The sequence below is a fragment of the Scyliorhinus torazame genome, chromosome 8, assembly GCF_047496885.1.
Source record: "Scyliorhinus torazame isolate Kashiwa2021f chromosome 8, sScyTor2.1, whole genome shotgun sequence".
NCBI classification, from domain to species: domain Eukaryota; kingdom Metazoa; phylum Chordata; class Chondrichthyes; order Carcharhiniformes; family Scyliorhinidae; genus Scyliorhinus; species Scyliorhinus torazame.
Window position 1 is genome coordinate 160,142,897 of NC_092714.1, and position 19,318 is coordinate 160,162,214.

The 19,318-nt window shown below is 49.3% G+C and overlaps 1 protein-coding gene across 1 annotated transcript in view; it reads right to left on the bottom strand.

Moving 5' to 3' along the window:
* The window catches only part of LOC140428229 (coagulation factor X-like), a 414,303-nt gene extending 397,623 nt beyond the window's left edge, over positions 1 to 16,680 (bottom strand). Inside the window, exon 1 of the mRNA XM_072514476.1 lies at positions 16,503 to 16,680. Within this exon, the coding sequence (XP_072370577.1) occupies positions 16,503 to 16,569 (67 nt within the window). The 5' untranslated portion in view covers positions 16,570 to 16,680. The remainder of the gene's footprint in view (positions 1 to 16,502) is intronic.
* Between the last annotated feature and the right edge of the window lie 2,638 nt (positions 16,681 to 19,318).

Sequence of the window (19,318 nt, forward strand, 5' to 3'; positions counted from 1 at the left end):
GGAAGTGCTGCGTAGGTTTGGGTTCGGGGGAGGGTTTATCAGTTGGGTTAAGCTCCTTTACAGAGACCCGGTGGTGAGTGTAGTGACGAACAGGCAGAGGTCGGAGTACTTTCGGCTGTACCGAGGGACGAGGCAGGGGTGCCCCCTGTCCCCCCCTGCTGTTTGCATTGGCGATCGAACCCTTGGCCATGTCATTGAGGGAGTCTAGGAAATGGAGGGGGGTGGTCCGAGGGGGAGAAGAGCATCGGGTGTCGCTTTATGCGGATGACCTGTTGCTGTATGTGGCGGATCCAGTGGAGGGGATGGTGGAGGTCATGCAGACTCTAAGGGAGTTTGGGGATTTTTCGGGCTATAAACTCAATGTAGGGAAGAGTGAGCTTTTTGTAGTACAGGCAGGGGACCAAGAAAGGGGGATAGGGGATCTACCGCTGAGGAGGGCGGAGGGGAGCTTTCGGTACCTGGGGATCCAGATAGCCAGGAGTTGGGTGACCCTACATAAACTGAATCTGACGAGGTTGGTGGAGCAGATGGAGGAGGACTTCAAAAGATGGGACATGTTGCCGCTCTCGCTAGCGGGTAGAGTGCAGTCGGTCAAAATGGTGGTCCTTCCGAGGTTTCTTTATGTGTTTCAGTGCCTTCCCATCGTGATCACCAAGGCCTTTTTTAAGAGAGTAGGTAGGAGTATTATGGGGTTTGTGTGGGCGAATAGGACCCCGAGGGTAAGGAGAGGGTTTCTGGAACGCAGTCGGGACTGAGGAGGGTTGGCGCTGCCAAACCTAGGGAGGGCAGCAAATGTGGCGATGATCCGCAAGTGGGTGATGGAGGGAGAGGGGGCGGCATGGAAGAGGGTGGAGATGGCGTCCTGTAAAGGAACGAGCCTGGGGGCGTTGGTGACAGCACTGCTGCCGCTCTCGCCGTCAAAGTATACCACAAGCCCGGTGGTGGCAGCAACGCTAAGGATCTAGGGCCAGTGAAGACGGCACAGGGGTGCAATGGAAGCCTTGGTGTGGTCCCCGATCAGGGGTAACCACCGGTTTGTCCCGGGGAGGATGGACGGGGGGTTTCAGAGCTGGCATCGGGCGGGGATTAGAAGAATGGGGGACCTGTTCATTGACGGGATATTTGCGAGCCTAGGGGCACTGGAGAAGTTTGAGATACCCCCTGGAAATGCTTTTAGATTCATGCAGGTGAGGGCATTTGTGAGGCAACAGGTGAGGGAATTCCCGTTGCTCCCGGCACAAGAAATTCAAGACAGGGTGATCTCGGGTGTATGGGTCGGGGAGGGCAAGGTGTCAGCAATATACCAGGAGATGAAAGAAGAGGGGGAAGCGTTGGTAGAGGAGCTGAAGGGTAAATGGGAGGAGGAGCTGGGGGAGGAGATTGAGGAGGGGTTATGGGCTGATGCCCTAGGTAGGGTTAATACCTCCTCCTCGTGTGCCAGGCACAGCCTGATACAATTTAAGGTGGTTCACAGAGCGCACTTGACGGGGGCAAGGTTCAGTAGGTTCTTTGGGGTAGAGGACAGATGTGGAAGGTGCTCAGGGAGTCCAGCGAACCATGTCCATATGTTTTGGTCATGCCCGGCACTGGAGGGGTTCTGGAGAGGAGTGGCGGGAGCAATATCTCAGGTGGTGAAAGTCCGGGTCAAGCCAAGCTGGGGGCTAGCAATGTTTGGAGACGCATTCTGGCCTTTGCGTCCCTAGTAGCCCGGCGAAGGATCTTGCTAATGTGGAAGGAGGCGAAGCCCCCCAGCGTGGAGGCCTGGATAAACAACATGACTGGGTTCATTAAGCTGGAGAGGATAAAGTTTGCCTTGAGAGGGTCTGCGCAGGGGTTCTACAGGCGGTGGCAACCGTCCCTAGACTATCTCGCGGAGCGTTAGAGGAAGGTCGGTCAGCAGGAGCAGCAACCCAGGGGGGGGGGGCGTCCTCTGAAGGGGGGGGGAGGGGGGAGGGGGGGAGGGGGGAGGGGGGAATGGGGGGCTTGCATGGGGGGGTGGATGAGCAAGTGAAAACATGAAGGATTTGGGAAACTGGCACGTGCGGGAGAGAGCCAGTGAACAAAGCTATGTAACATATCGTTTTACCATGTATATATCTTGCTTTGTGCGATTTCTTGCTATTTTGTACGAGGGGGGGGTTACTGTTTGTAAGGGTGAAAAATTGTGTTAAAAAACTTTAATAAATATATATATTTTTTTAAAAGAATGCAAATGGAATTTTGTCCTTCATTGCTAGAGGGATGGAGTTTAAGACTAGGGAGGTTATGCTGCAATTGTATAAGGTGTTAGTGAGGCCACACCTGGTGTATTGTGTTCAGTTTTGGTCTCCTTACTTGAGAAAGGACGTACTGGCACTGGAGGGTGTGCAGAGGAGAATCACTAGGTTTCTCCCAGAGCAGAAGGGGTTGGATTACGAGGAGAGGTTGAGTAGACTGGGACTGTACTCGTTGGAATTTAGAAGGATGAGGGGAGATCTTATAGAAACATATAAAATTATGAAGGGAATAGATAGGATAGATGCGGGCAGGTTGTTTCCACTGGCGGGTGAAAGCAGAACTAGGGGGCATAGTCTCAAAATAAGGGGAAGTAGATTTAGAACTGAGTTTAGGAGGAACTTCTTCACCCAAAGGGTTGTGAATCTATGGAATTTCTTGCCCAGTGAAGCAGTAGAGGCTCCTTCATTAAATGTTTTTAAGATAAAGATAGATAGTTTTTTGAAGAATAAAGGGATTAAGGGTTATGGTGTTTGGGCCGGATTGTGGAGCTGAGTCCACAAAAGATCAGCCATGATCTCATTGAATGGTGGAGCAAGCTCGAGGGGCCAGATGGCCTACTCCTGCTCCTAGTTCTTATGTTCTTATGTTAGGGGTTTTCTATAGGCCTCCGAAAAGTTCCAGAGATGTAGAGGAAAGGATTGCAAAGATGATTCTGGATAGGAACGAAAGCAACAGGGTAGTTGTTATGGGAGACTTTAACTTTCCAAATATTGACTGGAAACGCTATAGTTCGAGTACTTTAGATGGGTCTGTTTTTGTCCAATGTGTGCAGGAGGGTTTCCTGACACAGTATGTAGATAGGCCAACGAGAGGCGAGGCCATATTGGATTTGGTACTGGTAATGAACCAGGACAGATGTTAGATTTGGAGGTAGGTGAGCACTTTGGTGATAGTGACCACAATTCGATTACGTTTACTTTACTGATGGAAAGGGATAGGTGTATACCGCAGGGCAAGAGTTATATCTGGGGGAAAGGCAATTATGATGCGATGAGGCAAGACTTAGGATGCATCGGATGGAGAGGAATGCAGGGGATGGGCACAATGGAAATGTGGAGCTTGTTCAAGGAACAGCTACTGTACCTATCAGGCAGGGAGGAAGTGGTCGAGCAAGGGAACCGTGGTTTACTAAAGCAGTCGAAACACTTGTCAAGAGGAAGAAGGAGGCTTATGTAAATATGAAACATGAAGGTTCAGTTAGGGCGCTCGGGAGTTACAAGTTAGCTAGGAAGGACCTAAAGAGAGAGCAAAGAAGAGCCAGGAGGGGACATGAGAAGTCTTTGGCAGGTAGGATCAAGGATAACCCGAAAGCTTTCTATAGATATGTCAGGAATAAAAGAATGACTAGGTTAAGAGTAGGGCCAGTCAAGGACAGTAGTGGGAAGTTGTGCTTGGAGTCCGAGGAGATAGGAGAGGTGCTAAATGAATATTTTTCGTCAGAATTCACACAGGAAAAAGACAATGTTGTCGAGGAGAATACTGAGATTCAGGCTACTCGACTAGAAGGGCTTGAGGTTCATAAGGAGGAGGTGTCAGCAATTCTGGAAAGTGTGAAAATAGATAAGTCCCCTGGGCCAGATGGGATTTATCCTAGGATTCTCTGGGAAGCTAGGGAGGAGATTGCTGAGCCTTTGGCTTTGATCTTTAAGTCATCTTTGTCTACAGGAATAGTGCCAGAAGACTGGAGGATAGCAAATGTTGTCCCCTTGTTCAAGAAGGGGAGCAGAGACAACCCCGGTAACTATAGACCAGTGAGCCTTACTTCTGTTGTGGGCAAAATCTTGGAAAGGTTTATAAGAGATAGGATGTAAAATCATCTGGAAAGGAATCATTTGATTAGAGATAGTCAACACGGTTTTGTGAAGGGTAGGTCGTGCCTCACAAACCTTATTGAGTTCTTTGAGAAGGTGACCAAATCGGTGGATGAGGGTAAAGCAGTTGATGTGGTGTATATGGATTTCAGTAAAGCGTTTGATCAGGTTCCCGACGGTAGGCTACTGCAGACAATATGGAGGCATGGGATTCAGGGTGATTTAGCAGTTTGGATCAGAAATTGGCTAGCTGGAAGAAGACAAAGGGTGGTGGTTGATGGGAAATGTTCAGACTGGAGTCCAGTTACTAGTGGTGTACCACAAGGATCTGTTTTGGGGCCACTGCTGTTTTTCATTTTTATAAATGACCTGGAGGAGGGCGTAGAAGAATGGGTGAGTAAATTTGCAGATGACACTAAAGTCGGTGGAGTTGTGGACAGTGCGGAAGGATGTTACAAGTTAAAGAGAGACATAGATAAGCTGCAGCACTGTGCTGAGAGGTGGCAAATGGAGTTTAACGCAGAAAAGTGTGAGGTGATTCATTTTGGAAGGAGTAACAGGAAGACAGAGTACTGGGCTAATGGTAAGATTCTTGGCAGTGTGGATGAGCAGAGAGGTGTCCATGTACACAGATCCCTGAAAGTTGCCACCCAGGTTGAGAGGGTTGTCTAGAAGGCGTACGGTGGGTTAGGTTTTATTGGTAGAGGGATTGAATTTCGGAGCCATGAGGTCATGTTGCAGCTGTACAAAACTCTGGTGCGACCGCATTTGGAGTATTGCGTGCAATTCTGGTCGCCGCATTATAGGAAGGATGTGGAAGCATTGGAAAGGGTGCAGAGGAGATTTACCAGAATGTTGCTTGGTTCGGAGGGAAGATCTTATGAGGAAAGGCTGAGGGACTTGAGGCTGTTTTCGTTAGAGAGAAGAAGGTTAAGAGGTGACTTAATTGAGGCATACAAGATGGTCAGAGGATTGGATAGGGTGGACAGTGAGAGCCTTTTTCCTCGGATGGTGATGTCTAGCACGAGGGGACATAGCTTTAAATTGAGGGGAGATAGATATAAGACAGATGTCAGAGGTAGGTCCTTTACTCAGAGAATAGTAAGGGCGTGGAATGCCCTGCCTGCAACAGTAGTGGACTCGCCAACACTAAGGGCATTCAAATGGTCATATGGACAATAAGGGAATAGTGTAGATGGGCTTTAGAGTGGTTTCACAGGTTGTCACAACATCGAGGGCCGAAGGGCCTGCACTGCGCTGTAATGTTCTATGTTCTATGTTCTATGTTCTGGTAGTGTGGTGACCAGAATTGGACACAGTATTCCAAATGTGGCCGAAACAACATACTATATAGCTGTTTCATAATTTGTCAGCTTTTATATTCGGTGCCCTGTCCGACGAAGGCAAGCATGCCATATGCTTTCTTTACCACCATTTCCACCTGTGCTGCCACTTTTAAGGATCTGTGGACCTGCACGCCCAGATCTCTCTGTGTCTCTATGCTCCTGATGGTTCTGCCATTTATTTTATAGCTCCCACCTGAATTGGATTTATCAAACTGCATCACCTCGCATTTGCCCGGTGTGATGAACGGTTACTGTAACACTGTATCCTTGTCATCATGTAAGGTGATGTCCCCTTTAAGACCGGGCTTGGAACCCCGGGGAACTCTGCCTCCGGCTCCACCCATCTGGGAGCCGTATATAAGGGGCTGCCTTGTGGGCGGCACACGTCTCGGCACCAGTCCAGTTCTTAGTTTATTAAAGCCTTCTTTACCGTTTACATTCTAGGCGTCGTTATTGAGGGCACCACAATTTAATAAACTAAACTACATCAGGATGGACGCAGGCCTAAAACCAGAGAAGCTCAACCTGGAAGAACGGACACCGGAGGCAACGGAAATTTTTTAATACTGGCTCCGATGCTTCGAGCCTACCTGGACTCCTCAGAGACTTCCATCCTGGGGCCACGCAAGCTGCGTCTACTCCACACCCGGGTGAGTCACAGAATCTCCGCCACGCTCAAAAAGGCGACGACTTATGAAGAGGCGGTCGAGGTACTCCGCAAGCGGTTTGTCAAACCCATCAACGAGGTACACGCCAGGCATCTGCTCTCTACCTGCCGGCAGCGCTCGGGGCAATCGCTAGACGAATTTGTCGAAAAACTCACCACGCTTGCCAGGGACTGTGATCATCAGGATGTGACAGGGGAAGTCCATATGAACCTACACATCAGAGACGCTTTCGTATCCGGCATCCGCTCGACCTACATCTGGCAGCGGCTGCTAGAAAACGGGGCAAAAGACCTCCAGGACATGCTAACGCTCGCCTCCTCGCTGGAGGTGGCCCGACATAACTTGGGTACGTACACTGCGGACTCTGCGAGCCCCCCCCTGGACTTCCTCAGACTCAGCCATATTACAGGCCTGCGCCACGCGGCGACCCGCTCATCATGGGGGCACACCGTGCTACTTCTGCGGGCAGGGCAGCACCCACGCCCATGCTGCCCAGCCCGCTCCACGATCTGCAGCGACTGCGGGAAGAAGGGGCATTTTGAGAGGGTCTGCCTGGCCAGACCCAGGGGCCAGAAGAACAAGGAACAGCCGGCCCGAAAATCAGGCTCTCAGGCCCGCAGGCCTCGCAATGCGGCTGCGCACTGACCTGACACGCCCCCTTCTGACGCGTCATCAGCCTCGTGCGAATCATGGGAGCGGCCATCTTGTCGGTGGCCATCTTCTCGACCCGACACGCGCAGCTGACGGCGGTGGCCATTTTACGAGTCCGACTCAGCTGAGGACTCTGACTACCCGCGAGTGGGAGCGATCACCCTCGACCAAACTCGGCCAAAACACCTGCAGAACTCTATGATGCAGGTCCAGGTCAACGGGCGCAACACTGCATGCCTCTTCGACTCCGGGAGCACGGAGACCTTTATCCATACTGAAACGGTAAGGCGCTGCTCCCTGTACACCCATCCCGCATCCCAAACCATAGCTCTCGCATCCGGGTCCCACTCAGTACAAATCAAGGGGTACTGTATTGTGGATCTCTCGATCCAGGGCGCCAAGTACACCCGTTTCAAATTTTATATCCTTCCCCACCTCTGTGCTCCCCTGCTGCTTGGACTGGATTTCCAGTGCAGCCACCGAAGCCTGACACTGAAGTTCGGCGGACCCTTGCCCCCCCTCACGGTATGCTGCCTTGCGACACTGAAAGTCGCATCCCCCTCGCTATTCGCGAACCTCACTCCCGACTGTAAGCCCGTCGCCACCAAGAGCCGGCGCTACAGTGCCCAAGATATGACTTTTATCAAGTCAGAGGTCCAGCGTTTACTGGGAGAGGGGGTCATCGAGGCTAGCAACAGCCATTGGAGAGCACAAGTGGTGGTAGTCCGGTCTGGGGATAAGAAACGGATGGTCGTGGATTATAGCCAGACCATAAACCGATTCACGCAGCTTGATGCGTACCCCCTTCCTCGCATCGCGGAAATGGTAAATCGGATCGTCCAATACCGAGTATTTTCCATGGTCGACCTCAAATCTGCCTACCACCAGCTCCCCATCCGGCCAAAAGACCGCCCCTATACTGCCTTTGAAGCAGCCGGCCAGCTCTTCCACTTCCTCAGGGTCCCTTTCGGCGTCACAAATGGGGTCTCCATCTTTCAAAGGGCGATGGATCAAATGGTGGACCAGTACGGTTTGCGGGCTACATACCCGTACTTGGACAATGTCACCATCTGTGGTCATGACCAGCAGGACCATGATGCAAACCTCAAAGTTCCTCCGGACTGCCCGAGCCCTTAACCTGACCTACAATGAGGAAAAATGCGTTTTCCACACAACCTGGCTAGCCATCCTCGGTTATGCCGTGGAAAACGGGGTCCTAGGTCCTGACCCCGACCGCATGCGCCCCCTTAAGGAACTCCCCCTCCCCCGCAGCCTCAAGGCCCTCAAATGGTGCTTTGGGCTCTTCTCCTACTACGCCCAGTGGGTCCCCAAGTATGCGGACAAAGCCCGCACATAAAGACCACCACTTTTTCCCTCTCGGCTGAGGCTCGATTGGCCTTCAACCGCATCAAGGCCGATATCGTCAAGGCCGCTATGCACGCGGTGGACGAAACTATCCCCTTCCAGGTAGAGAGCGATGCATCAGACATCGCCCTGGCTGCTACCCTCAGTCAAGGAGGCAGACCAGTAGCGTTCTTCTCCCGAACCCTCACCGCCTCCGAGGTTCGGCACTCTGCAGTCGAGAAGGAGGCACAAGCCATTGTGGAGGCTGTGCGGCGCTGGAGGCACTACCTAGCCGGTAGGAGGTTCACCCTCGTCACCGACCAACGGTCAGTCGCCCATATGTTCAATAACACACAACGGGGCAAAATAATAAATGATAAAATTTTGAGGTGGAGGATCAAACTCTCCAGCGACACGTACGATATCAAGTATCGTCCAGGGGAGCTCAACGAGCCCCCAGATGCCCTGTCCCGCAGCACATGCGCCAGCGCGCAGGACGACCGCCTGCAAGCCATCTACAATGACCTCTGCCACCCGGCTCGTCCATTTTATCAAGTCCCGCAACCTACCTTACTCAACCAAGGAGGTCAAGGCCATGATCAGGGCCTGCCAGATCTGTGCGGAGTGCAAACCGCACTTCTACCGGCCAGACAAGGTTCGGCTCGTGAAGGCCTCTGGGCCCTTTGAGCGACTGAGCGTGGACTTCAAGGGGCCCCTCCCGTCCACCAATCGTAATGCCTATTTCCTCACCGTTATCGATGAGTTCTCTCGCTATCCATTCGCCATTCCCTGCCCCGACATGACCTCAGCCACGGTGATTAAGGCACTGCACAGCATCTTCACCCTGTTCAGTTTCCCCGCTTATATCCACAGCGACCGGGGTACACCGTTCCTGAGCGATGAACTGCGTCAGTATCTGCTCAGCAAAGGCATAGCCTCGAGCAGAACGACCAGTTATAACCCGCGGGGAAACGGGCAAGTGGGGAGGGAAAACGCGACAGTGTGGAAGGCTGTCCTTCTGGCCCTACGGTCAAGGAGTCTCCCAACTACCCACTGGCAGGAGGTCCTGCCCGATGCCCTACACTCCATTAGGTCACTCCTCTGCATGGCCACGAATGAGACCCCTCACAACCGATTGTTTGTCTTCCCCAGGAAGTCTACCTCCGGGGTCTCGCTCCCACCTTGGCTGACAGCTCCGGGACCTGTTCTTCTCCGGAGGCACACGAGGAGCCATAAAACGGACCCCCTGGTCGAAAAGGTCCGATTACTCCACGCCAACCCCAGTTATGCCTACGTCGAGTACCCCGACGGAAGGCAAGATACGGTTTCCCTCCAGGATCTGGCACCCGCTGGATTCCCCACTACAGACGCCACTTCCCGCGGCGCTCCCCTGCAGGACCCGGCACCCCCTACAACACACCCCCTCCCGGCCCGACTCCCCGTTGGTGAGCACCTACTGCGCGTGCCCCCTAGCGCCCCCCCCTTTACACACCCCGCCGGTGCCGGCATCGCTACCCCCGGCCCTGCCGATTCTCCCTGCCCCCGACCCGGACCGAAGCTCCAACCGCCGTGCTCCCGGACGTACCCTCAACCAAGACGTCAGTGTCCGCCGCACCACCGCCCGAACTGAGGAGATTGATGAGGATGATCCAGCCACCGAGACGGATGGAGTTATGATGGCACTTCACCCCCGCCGGACTCTTTTTTAAACAGGGGGTGAATGTGAGGAACGGTTACTGTAACACTGTACCCTTGTCATCATGTAAAGTGATGTCCCCTTTAAGACCGGGCTTGGAACCCTGGGGAACTCAGCCTCCGGCTCCACCCATCTGGGAGCCGTGTATAAGGGGCTGCCTTGTGGGCAGCGTAGCTGTTAGCACACGTCTCGGCACCAGTCTAGTTCTTAGTTTATTAAAGTTCTATAGTATTTACACATCACTCTGAGACACCACCAATCAACGTGTCCCTCTCCTTTGTGAATACCGATGCAAAATACTCATTAAGGAGCTCATCTACTTCCTTTGGTTCTGCACATAATTTCCCTCCTTTGTCCTTGAGTGGACCAACTCTTTCTCTAGCTATCCTCTTGTTCCTAATATACGTGTAAAATGCTTTAGGATTCTCCTTAATCCTGGCTGCCAAGGACATTTCTCAACCCCTTTTGCTCTCCTTAACTCCCTATTTGAGCTCTTTTCTACTTTCCTTGTATTCTGCAAGTGCTTCATCTGTGTTTAGGTGCCTGTACCTCACGTAGGCATGTTTTTTCTTTTTGACTAGACTCGCAATTTCCCTGGTCATCCATGGTTCTTGAGTCCTACCTTTCCTGTCCTTCCTTTTTACCAGCACATGGGGTTTGGTCGCCCTCTGGGTTGTGGGGAGAGGTATTTACGGATGTGTGGGATGGGGAGTGATGCCAGGGGCATGGTGCTGGTTACTCACCCTGGCCACACTAAGGTGGTCGTTCAACCTCTTCTGCACCGCTGTCCGGTCCTGGCAGTGAGGCCCACGGTGCTCACGGCCTCTGCCACCTGTGCCAGGCCCAGTGTACTGTGGTGGGCAGAAGCCTTCTTCCCACCTCCTTCCCACAGGGTGGTGCGCTTCTCCTTCACAGTGTCCAGCAGGGTCTCAAGCTCTGCATCCGTGAACTGGAGTGCCGCTCTCTGTGCTGCCATCTTGTTGGTTGAGATGAGTGTGTGTCGGGAGTGGAGTGCGAATATGTAGCTGCAGCTTGTCAGCCTCTCAAGTGACAATCCTGACCTTGGCGAATCGGACACCATTTTTCATTGGAATTGATTGAGTTTTACATGGCGCTTCTGCTAGCACCTTAACGGATTATGAATTGCCCCAGGACCAGCGCCAATTTAGTTGTCGGAGAAGCACCAATTCAGTCCCAGCGTCAATACATAGTTTCTGAAATGGGGAATCCCGCCTGCAATTCCTTCTCATCATTGCTTTAATTCTGCTACTCCTTAGCCTAAAACTCTGACCACTCAGTTGAGAATGCCCCACAAGAGGAAGCATCTGCTGTAGGTCTACTTAGTCAATACCTTTTAGCATTTTATATACCTCAATTTGATCTCCCTTCATTCTCCTAAACTGGAGAGTGTATTCGCATAAACTGCTCAATCTCTCTTTATGAGACAAATCTCATCTCTGGAAATCAATCCAGTGCACCTCCTTTGAACTGCCTCTAATGCAACTACATCCCTCCTCACATAAGGGAACCAAAACTGTAACAGTACTCTAGGTTCAGTCTCACTGATGCCTTGTACAGTTGCAACCCTACCCTACTTTTATACTCAATTCCTTTAGCTATGAATGCCAAAATTCCATTTGCCATCCTTATTATCTACTGTACCGGCATGCTAGTTTTCTGAGATTCATGCATGAGGACACCCAGGTCCATCTGCACTGGGAAATCTGAAGTTTCTCTCTATTTAGATCATAAGGTGCCTTTCCATTTTTCCAGCCAAAATACATAACCTCACACTTATCCACATTAAACTCCATCTACCAAACTTTGGCCCACTCACCTAACCTATCTATATCCATTTGTAAATCTTATTTCTCATTGTGACTTACTATCCCACCTATTTTAGTGTCATAAAGAACAATGAGCCTATACATGACTATCAAATCATGAACCTTTCCTTGACCTGTAGAATCTTGGGCCTACACCTGATTTATAGAATCATTATTGACCAGTATAATACTAGGACCAACACAGCTGTTAAAATCATGGGCCGGTCACTAACCTATTGAATCATGGGCCCATTTCTGACCTGTAGAATCATGGGCCTATTTCTGACATGTAGGATCATGGGCCTACTCCTAACCTACAGAACAATGGGCCCATCACTAACCTATACAATCATAAGTCCTTCAGGTACCTATACACTCATGGGCCCATTACTATCCTATGGAATCCTGAGCCCATCACTGACCTATAGAATCATCGACCCATTGCCATCCTATAGGATCCTGGTTGCGTCCCTGCCCTATCATGTGCCCATCACTGGGCTATAGAATCATGGACCTATCCCTGACCTATAGAATCATGGGTTCACCACTGACCTATAGAATCATGGATCCATCACTAGCCTATAGAATTTTTCTTTTGTTTTAGGTGCACTGGATACTGAAGGTAACCTGTAGGATCATCAATCTATACCAGATTTATAGAATCATCGGCCAATCACTGATTAATAGAAGCATTGTCCAATAACCCACCGACAGAATAATACTCTTATCTCTGATTTATTGAACCATAGGCCAATCCCTAATCTGTAGAATCATGGGCCCATTACTGACCGATAAAATCATGGGCCTATCCGTGACCGATAGAATCATGGGCCCACCACTCACCTATAGAATAATGCTCCTATATCTGACTTGGAGAATCATGGTATTGTTCCTGACCTACAGAATTATGGGCCAATCACGAATCTACGAAGTGTGTGGCTGTCCGGGATTTGTAGAATCATGCAGCCATCACTGGCCTATAGAATCATGGGCATACCCTGAACTACAGAATCATGGTAAGATGTCTTACAACACCAGGTTAAAGTCCAACAGGTTTGTTTCAAATCAGTAGCTTTCGGAGCACTGCTCCTTCCTCAGGTGAATGAAGAGGTGGGTTCCAGAAAAATATATATAGACAAAGTCAAAGATGCAATACGATACTTTGAATGTGAATCTTTGCAGATCCAGATGGAGCAACTGGAAAGAGGGATAATCACAGGTTAAAGAGGTGTGAATTGTCTCAAGCCAGGACAGTTGGTAGGATTTCACAAGCCCAGGCCAGATGGTGGGGGGTCCATTTACTTACAAAAAGAATCAAGGTTAGTAAGCTTTGTGCAGGTGAAGTGGGAGGCAGCCTAAGTGAGGCAGCCAGAGTGGAATTGAAACTTGGTAATTTGGAACAGTGTGATAATTCGATGCAGAGTGGGCAGAGGTGCTTTTCTCTTTTTGTTTTGTTTTCTTTCTTCTTGCTTTGTAACTGTTAATCTGCAGGGTGAGATCCAAAGAGAATCCTGGGAAGGTAAATGATATAAAGACCTACCTCGGGTATCTGCAGCGATAAGTGAAGGTCCGAGTTTAATAAATTTTCTTAAATAATTTAATTGGTGATAGAAATGGTGGTCATTAGGGTTAAGTGCTGCACTTGTGAGACGTGGGAGATATGTGACACTTCCAGCATCTCGGACGACTACATCTGAAGGAAGTGCACCCAATTGCAGCTCCTCACAGGCTGCATGGATAGGTTGGAGCAGCAGTTGGATGCACTTAGGAGCATGAAGGTGGCAGAAAGCGTCATAGACAGGTGTGTTAGTGATGTGGTGATACTCAAGGTGCAGGCAGATAGATGAGTGACCGCTAGAAGGGGCAGGCAGTCAGTGCAGGAATCCCCTGTGGTCGTCTCCCTCTTGAACAAGTATACCGTTTTGGATACTGTTGAGGGGGATGGCCTATCAGGGGATAACAGCCAGAGCTGGCTCTGTTGTTGCCTCCCTGGTGCCAAGTTCCAGGATGTCTCTGAATGGGCAGGGGGCATTATGAAGGGGGGAGGGTGAACAGCCAGATGTCGTTGTACATATTGGTACTAACGACATAGGTAGGAAGAGTGATGAGGTCTTACTGCAGCAGTTCAGGAAGTTAGGTAGAAAGTTTAAAAAGCAGGACCTTAAGGGCAGCACGGTAGCATTGTGGATTGCACAATTGCTTCACATCACGATCCCAGGTTCGATTCCGGCTTGGGTCACTGTCTGTGCGGAGTCTGTACATCCTCCCCGTGTCTGCATGGGTTTCCCCCGGGTGCTCCGGTTTCCTCCCACAGTCTAAAGATGTGAAGATTAGGTGGATTGGCCATGATAAATTGCCCTTAGTGTCCAAAATTGCCCTTAGTGTTGGGTGGAGGTGTTGACTTTGGGTAGGGTGCTCTTTCCAAGAGCCGGTGCAGACTCAATAGGCCGAATGGCCTCCTTCTGCACGGTAAATTCAATGATAATCTATGATTAATCTAGGACAATGGTTCGGCACAACATCGTGGGCTGAAGGGCCTGTTCTGTGCTGTGTTTTTCTATGTTCTATGTTCTGGGATTGTAATCTCAGGATTACTGCCTGTGCTACGTGCCAGTGAGGCTAAAAATAGGAAGATAGTACAGCTCAACACGTGGCTAAACAGTTGGTACAGGAGGAAGGATTTCAGATATCTAGATCATTGGGATCTCTTCCGGGGCAGGTGGGACCTGTACAAGATGGATGGGTTGCATCTAAACTGGAGGGGCATAGATATTCTGGCCGGGAGGATTTAAACTCGTTTGGCAGGGGGAATGAGAACCAAAGCAAAGGTAAATTAACTGAAGGGGAACTAGAGAGTAGGGCCAGTAAGACCCAGAGGAAGAGCAGGCAGGGTGTGGTTTCTGATCAAAGAGGGTCTGGTGGACTGAAGGGCATTTGTTTCAATGCGAGAAGTGTAACAGGTAAGGCAGATGAACTTAGAGCTTGGAGCAGTATTTGGAACTATGACATTGTTGCCATGACAGAGACTTAGTTAAGGGAAGGACAGGATTAGCAGCTCTACGTTCCAGAATAGAGATGTTTCAGGCGGGATAGAGGGGGATGTAAAAGGGGTGGGGGAGTTGAACTGGTTAAGGAGAATATCACAGCTGTACTGCAGGAGGACACCTCAGAGGGCTCACAGAGCAAGGCAATATGGGGAGAACTCAGGAATAGGAAGGGTGTAGTCACAATGTTGGGCCTCCCAACAGCCACCGGGTGATAGAGGAACAGATGTGTAGGCAGATTTTGGCAAGGTGTAAAAGTATCAGGTTTGTTGTGGTGGGAGATTTTAACTTCCCCTTTATTGACTGGGATTCACTTAGTGCTCAGGGCATGGATGGGACAGAGTATGCAAAGAGCATCCAGGAGGGCTTCTTGAAGCAATATGTAAATAGCCCAACTAGGGAATGGGCCATACTGGACCTGGTATTGGGGAATGAGCCCGGCCAGGTGGTCGGCGTTTCAGTAGGGAGCAGTTCAGGAACAGTGACCACAATTCAGTAAGCTTTAAGGTACTGATGGATAAAGATAGGATTAGTCCGGGTGAAGGTGCTGAATTGGGGGAAGGCTAATTATAACAATATTAGGCAGGAACTGAAGAATGTAGATTGGGGCAGATGTTTGAGGGCAAACAAACATCAGGCATGTGGGAGGCTTTAAAATGTAAGTTGATTGGAATTCAGGACCTGCACATTCCTGGAAGGGTGAAGGATAAGTATGGCAAGTTTTGGGAACTTTGGATCACGAGAGATATTGTGAGCCTCGTCAAAAAGAAAAAGGAAGCATTTGTCAAGTCTTGGAGTCTGGGAACACACAAAGCAAGTGTGGGATACAAAGAAAATAGAAAGAAACTAAAGCAAGGAGTCAGGAGGGCTAACAAAGGGTCACAAAAAGTCATTGGGCAGCAGAATTAAAGAAAATCCCAAGACATTTTATATATATATATATATAAAGAGCAAGAGGTTAAACAGGGAGAGAGTTGGCCCGCTCAAGAACAGGGGAAGAAATTTATGCGCAGAGCCAGAGGAAATGGGTGAGGTATTAAATGAGTACTTTGCGTCAGTATTCACCAAAGAGAAGGACTTGGTGGATCATGAGTCTGGGGATGGGTGTGTAAAATCTTGAGTCAATGTCTGAGCAATAGAATCATTGGCCTATGCCCCCAATCCCAGACGTCCTGAATTTGACTGCAAGCCTGCCCTTCCGACTATGGATTGGCCACTTTGGAGAAAGTCACATTGAGTGATTTGGGCTTCTGACTCCCATTTGAGCCCGATGATGGGCTCAGAAACCTGCAGGGAATTCCTACATTGAGTTTCTTACCCAGATGTTGCACACAGGGTCATTACTGATTGAACAGAAAACAATGGGCAGAGACTCAGAGGAGGGGCATTTGGTTATGATTGGGGGTGAGGGGCAGTTTATATGACTGGACGAGAACTAGAGGGGAAATTGGATCAACTGAGTTGGATGAATAAAAAGCAAACAGGGTAGGATGTTGGGGAATGAAGATCTAAAATGACAAACCAATACCAATAATTGTAACTGAAATAAGCTCATTACTATGACTACGACATTTAATCAAACGGAGCTGTTTTGTTCTGGGGGCTGATTTGTCAATCAGAAACGTCAGACTGAACCAAATATTAAAAGAACAGCTTGTGTGAACTTGATCGATGTACTCTATTTAATTCAGCACTCAAAGCATTCGTGTCAATTGACTGCAACCTTACTGAGGGGATGAACCTCCTCTCCTCATTAAGGTGACAAACTTTGCACCACAGGTAACATAGATTTAAATTTGAGAATCTTTATACAAGAAGTGGTTGACAGAAAGACCGTACCTGGAATTTCAGCTCCTGTGGGATCAAAAAACAGGAAAAGATATATGACCCAGGAAAGATTCGCCATGGTTTGTTTCTGCTAAAACCCCTCACATCTGAATCTTGGTGAACTGGCTGAATAAACAAAAGTTCAAAGATCAACAACCAGTTTGAAAAAAGAAAATGCTCTGTTCCAATCGACCCTCATCTCTGACATCCTGTGTGTGTCGCAATCAGCAACTTTGTGTCTCCTGCAGCTAGTGAATTCAGGGCAAGCGATTGTGATTGGAGCAGTTTACTGCACATCCAACATCTCCCCCAACCACTCTCTAGCTGGGCTGTGTAAAATTGAGATGTCACTTTGTTTTGGGGCTGAGACAGGTTTTCTGCTTGGAAATTGCTTGACCCATTTGCCAACGTAAACTCTTGTTCAGTAAGGATAGTGAGTTCATTATTTATTCATTCATGGAATTTGGCTCTCACTGGAGTGGCCAGCATTTGTTGCCCATTCCTAATTGCCCTTGAGAAGGTGGTGGTGAGCTGCCTTCTTGAACTGCGTTCATTCACCTGAGGAAGGAGCAGCGCTCCGAAAGCTAATGATATCGAAACAAACCTGTTGGACTTTAACCTGCTGTTGTAAGACTTCTTACTGTGCTCACCCCAGTCCAATGCCGGAATCTCCACATCATGGCTTCTTGAACTGCAGCAGTCCATGTGGTGTAGGTACATCCACTGTGCTGTTGGGGAGGGAGTTCCAGGAGCTTGACTCAGTGACAGTGAAGGAACGGCGATATATTTCCAAGTTAGGATGGATCGGTGGGTGACTTACAGGTTGTGGTATTCCAATAAATCTGTCCTTGTCTATACAGGTTGTAATGTTGTGCATTTGGAACGTGCTGTCAAAGGACCCTTGGTGAATTGCTGAAGTACATCTCGTAGATGGTACACATCAGTGAAGTGTTGATGGTGAGGGACTGAATGCTTAAGTAGATAGATGGGGTGAGGATTATGGGGGATTCTTTGTTCTGGATGATGTTGCGATTCTCAAGTGTTATTGGAGTTGCACTCATCCAGGCAAGTATTCCATCACACTCCTGTGGATAGACTTTGGGGAGTCAGTGGGTTTTGGCCACAAGATTCCCAGTCTATGATCTGCTATTGTATCCAGAGTATTCGTATGGATGGTTCCAGCATGCTGTCCTGTTATTTATCAGGTCAAGCCGGAATGTTGTTCAGCTCTTTCTGCATGAGGTCACATTGCTTCAGTGTCTGAGGAGTTGTGAAATGTACTGAACATTGTGTAATCGTCAGCGAACATTCCCACTTCTGGTCTTTTGATGGAGGGAAGGCCATTGATGAAACAGTTGAAGATGATTGGGCCTGGGGCACTACCGTGAGGGGCTCCTACAGAAATATCCTGGGACTGAAATGATTGGCTTCTAACAATCATAGCCACCTTCCTTTGTGTTATTATCCAACCAGTGGAGAATTTTTCTGATTCTCCCTGACTCCAGTTTAGCTAGGGCTCCTTGATGCCACACTCAGACAAATGCTGCCTTCACATCAAGAGCAGTCACTCTCACTTCTCCTCTGGAATTTGTATGTTTTGTCCATGTTTGAACCCAAGGCTGTAAGGAGGATTGGAACCAAGTAGTCCTGGAGGAATCTTACCTGAGCATTTTGTTGCTCAGTAATTGCCGTTTGATAGCATTGTCGACGACACCCTCCATCACTTCACTGATCATTTCCATATGTTCTGATGAGTGCTCATGTCTCTGCTGCCAGAGCTCTGGGGGCAGCTAGAGCAAGAGCTCCAATCACTGGAGATCCGACTGTGAGCCATGAGATTCCGGAGTGTTTCAGTCGTGATTTATGTGGGGTGGGGAGGGAGAAGACTTCCTTCAACAATGTTTTGAACCTTTGACTTACTTCTAGACTGACTCCCAGCAGTGAGAGCTTCTTGACAAGGGAAGGTGGGGGCAGATCTGGACACTTTCTTTGGCAATGTGGACAGCATGTAAAGAACCTGGATCCCACCATATTGCACCCCCCCCCCCCAAGAATATACAGGCTGCTCAAATCATAACAGGGCTTCAATAGGGGATGCCCATTTAAAACGAGCAACTTGCAAAGTGGTCTATGGGCAGATGTTACACTTACACATGGAATCCTTGCAGCCATGGTCACCTGCTTCCTCACTGATGCCACTGCAGCTGGATGGTGATATCCACACTCAGTTGTTTATGGCACAAGCAGCCATGAACAATCTTCACAATGAAGAGCTACTTAGTGTACTTTACAGGACTGACTTAGATCATAATGAACACAATATCACAAGTCCCACTTTCCCTACCTCTGCTATGATGGAAAATCAAGTAAGTGTGGTCCAGCCAGCAGCAGTGAAGGGTTCTCGCATTTCAGAAAGAGGGGAGGGGGACTGAATATCCAATCACTCTCCCCTACACCCATATTAAGATGCACATGGGGGAAGGGTGAGGTGAGGATGGTCGTAGGATTGTAAGCCACCCCCAGGAAATCTTCTGCAGCACAATTCCTGATTGGTGGTGGTGGGGGTTGGGGAGCGGGAGAAATGTGGGTTGCTTTGTGGGGATGAATGATGGTTTCAAATCTTCAGTGGAACATGAAATCAAAGATGGAAAGTTTTGCTCATTAACTCTGAGGGAACAGCAACAGCACGGGAGTAGGACCAGTGGAAGGATTATTTCAGAATTCCCCCCGACAGTCTGAACCCCCTGTTGCAGTTGAACAGCCCATTTGGGGCAGCACGGTAGCACAGTGGTTAGCATAGTTGCTTCACAGCTCCAGGGTCCCAGGTT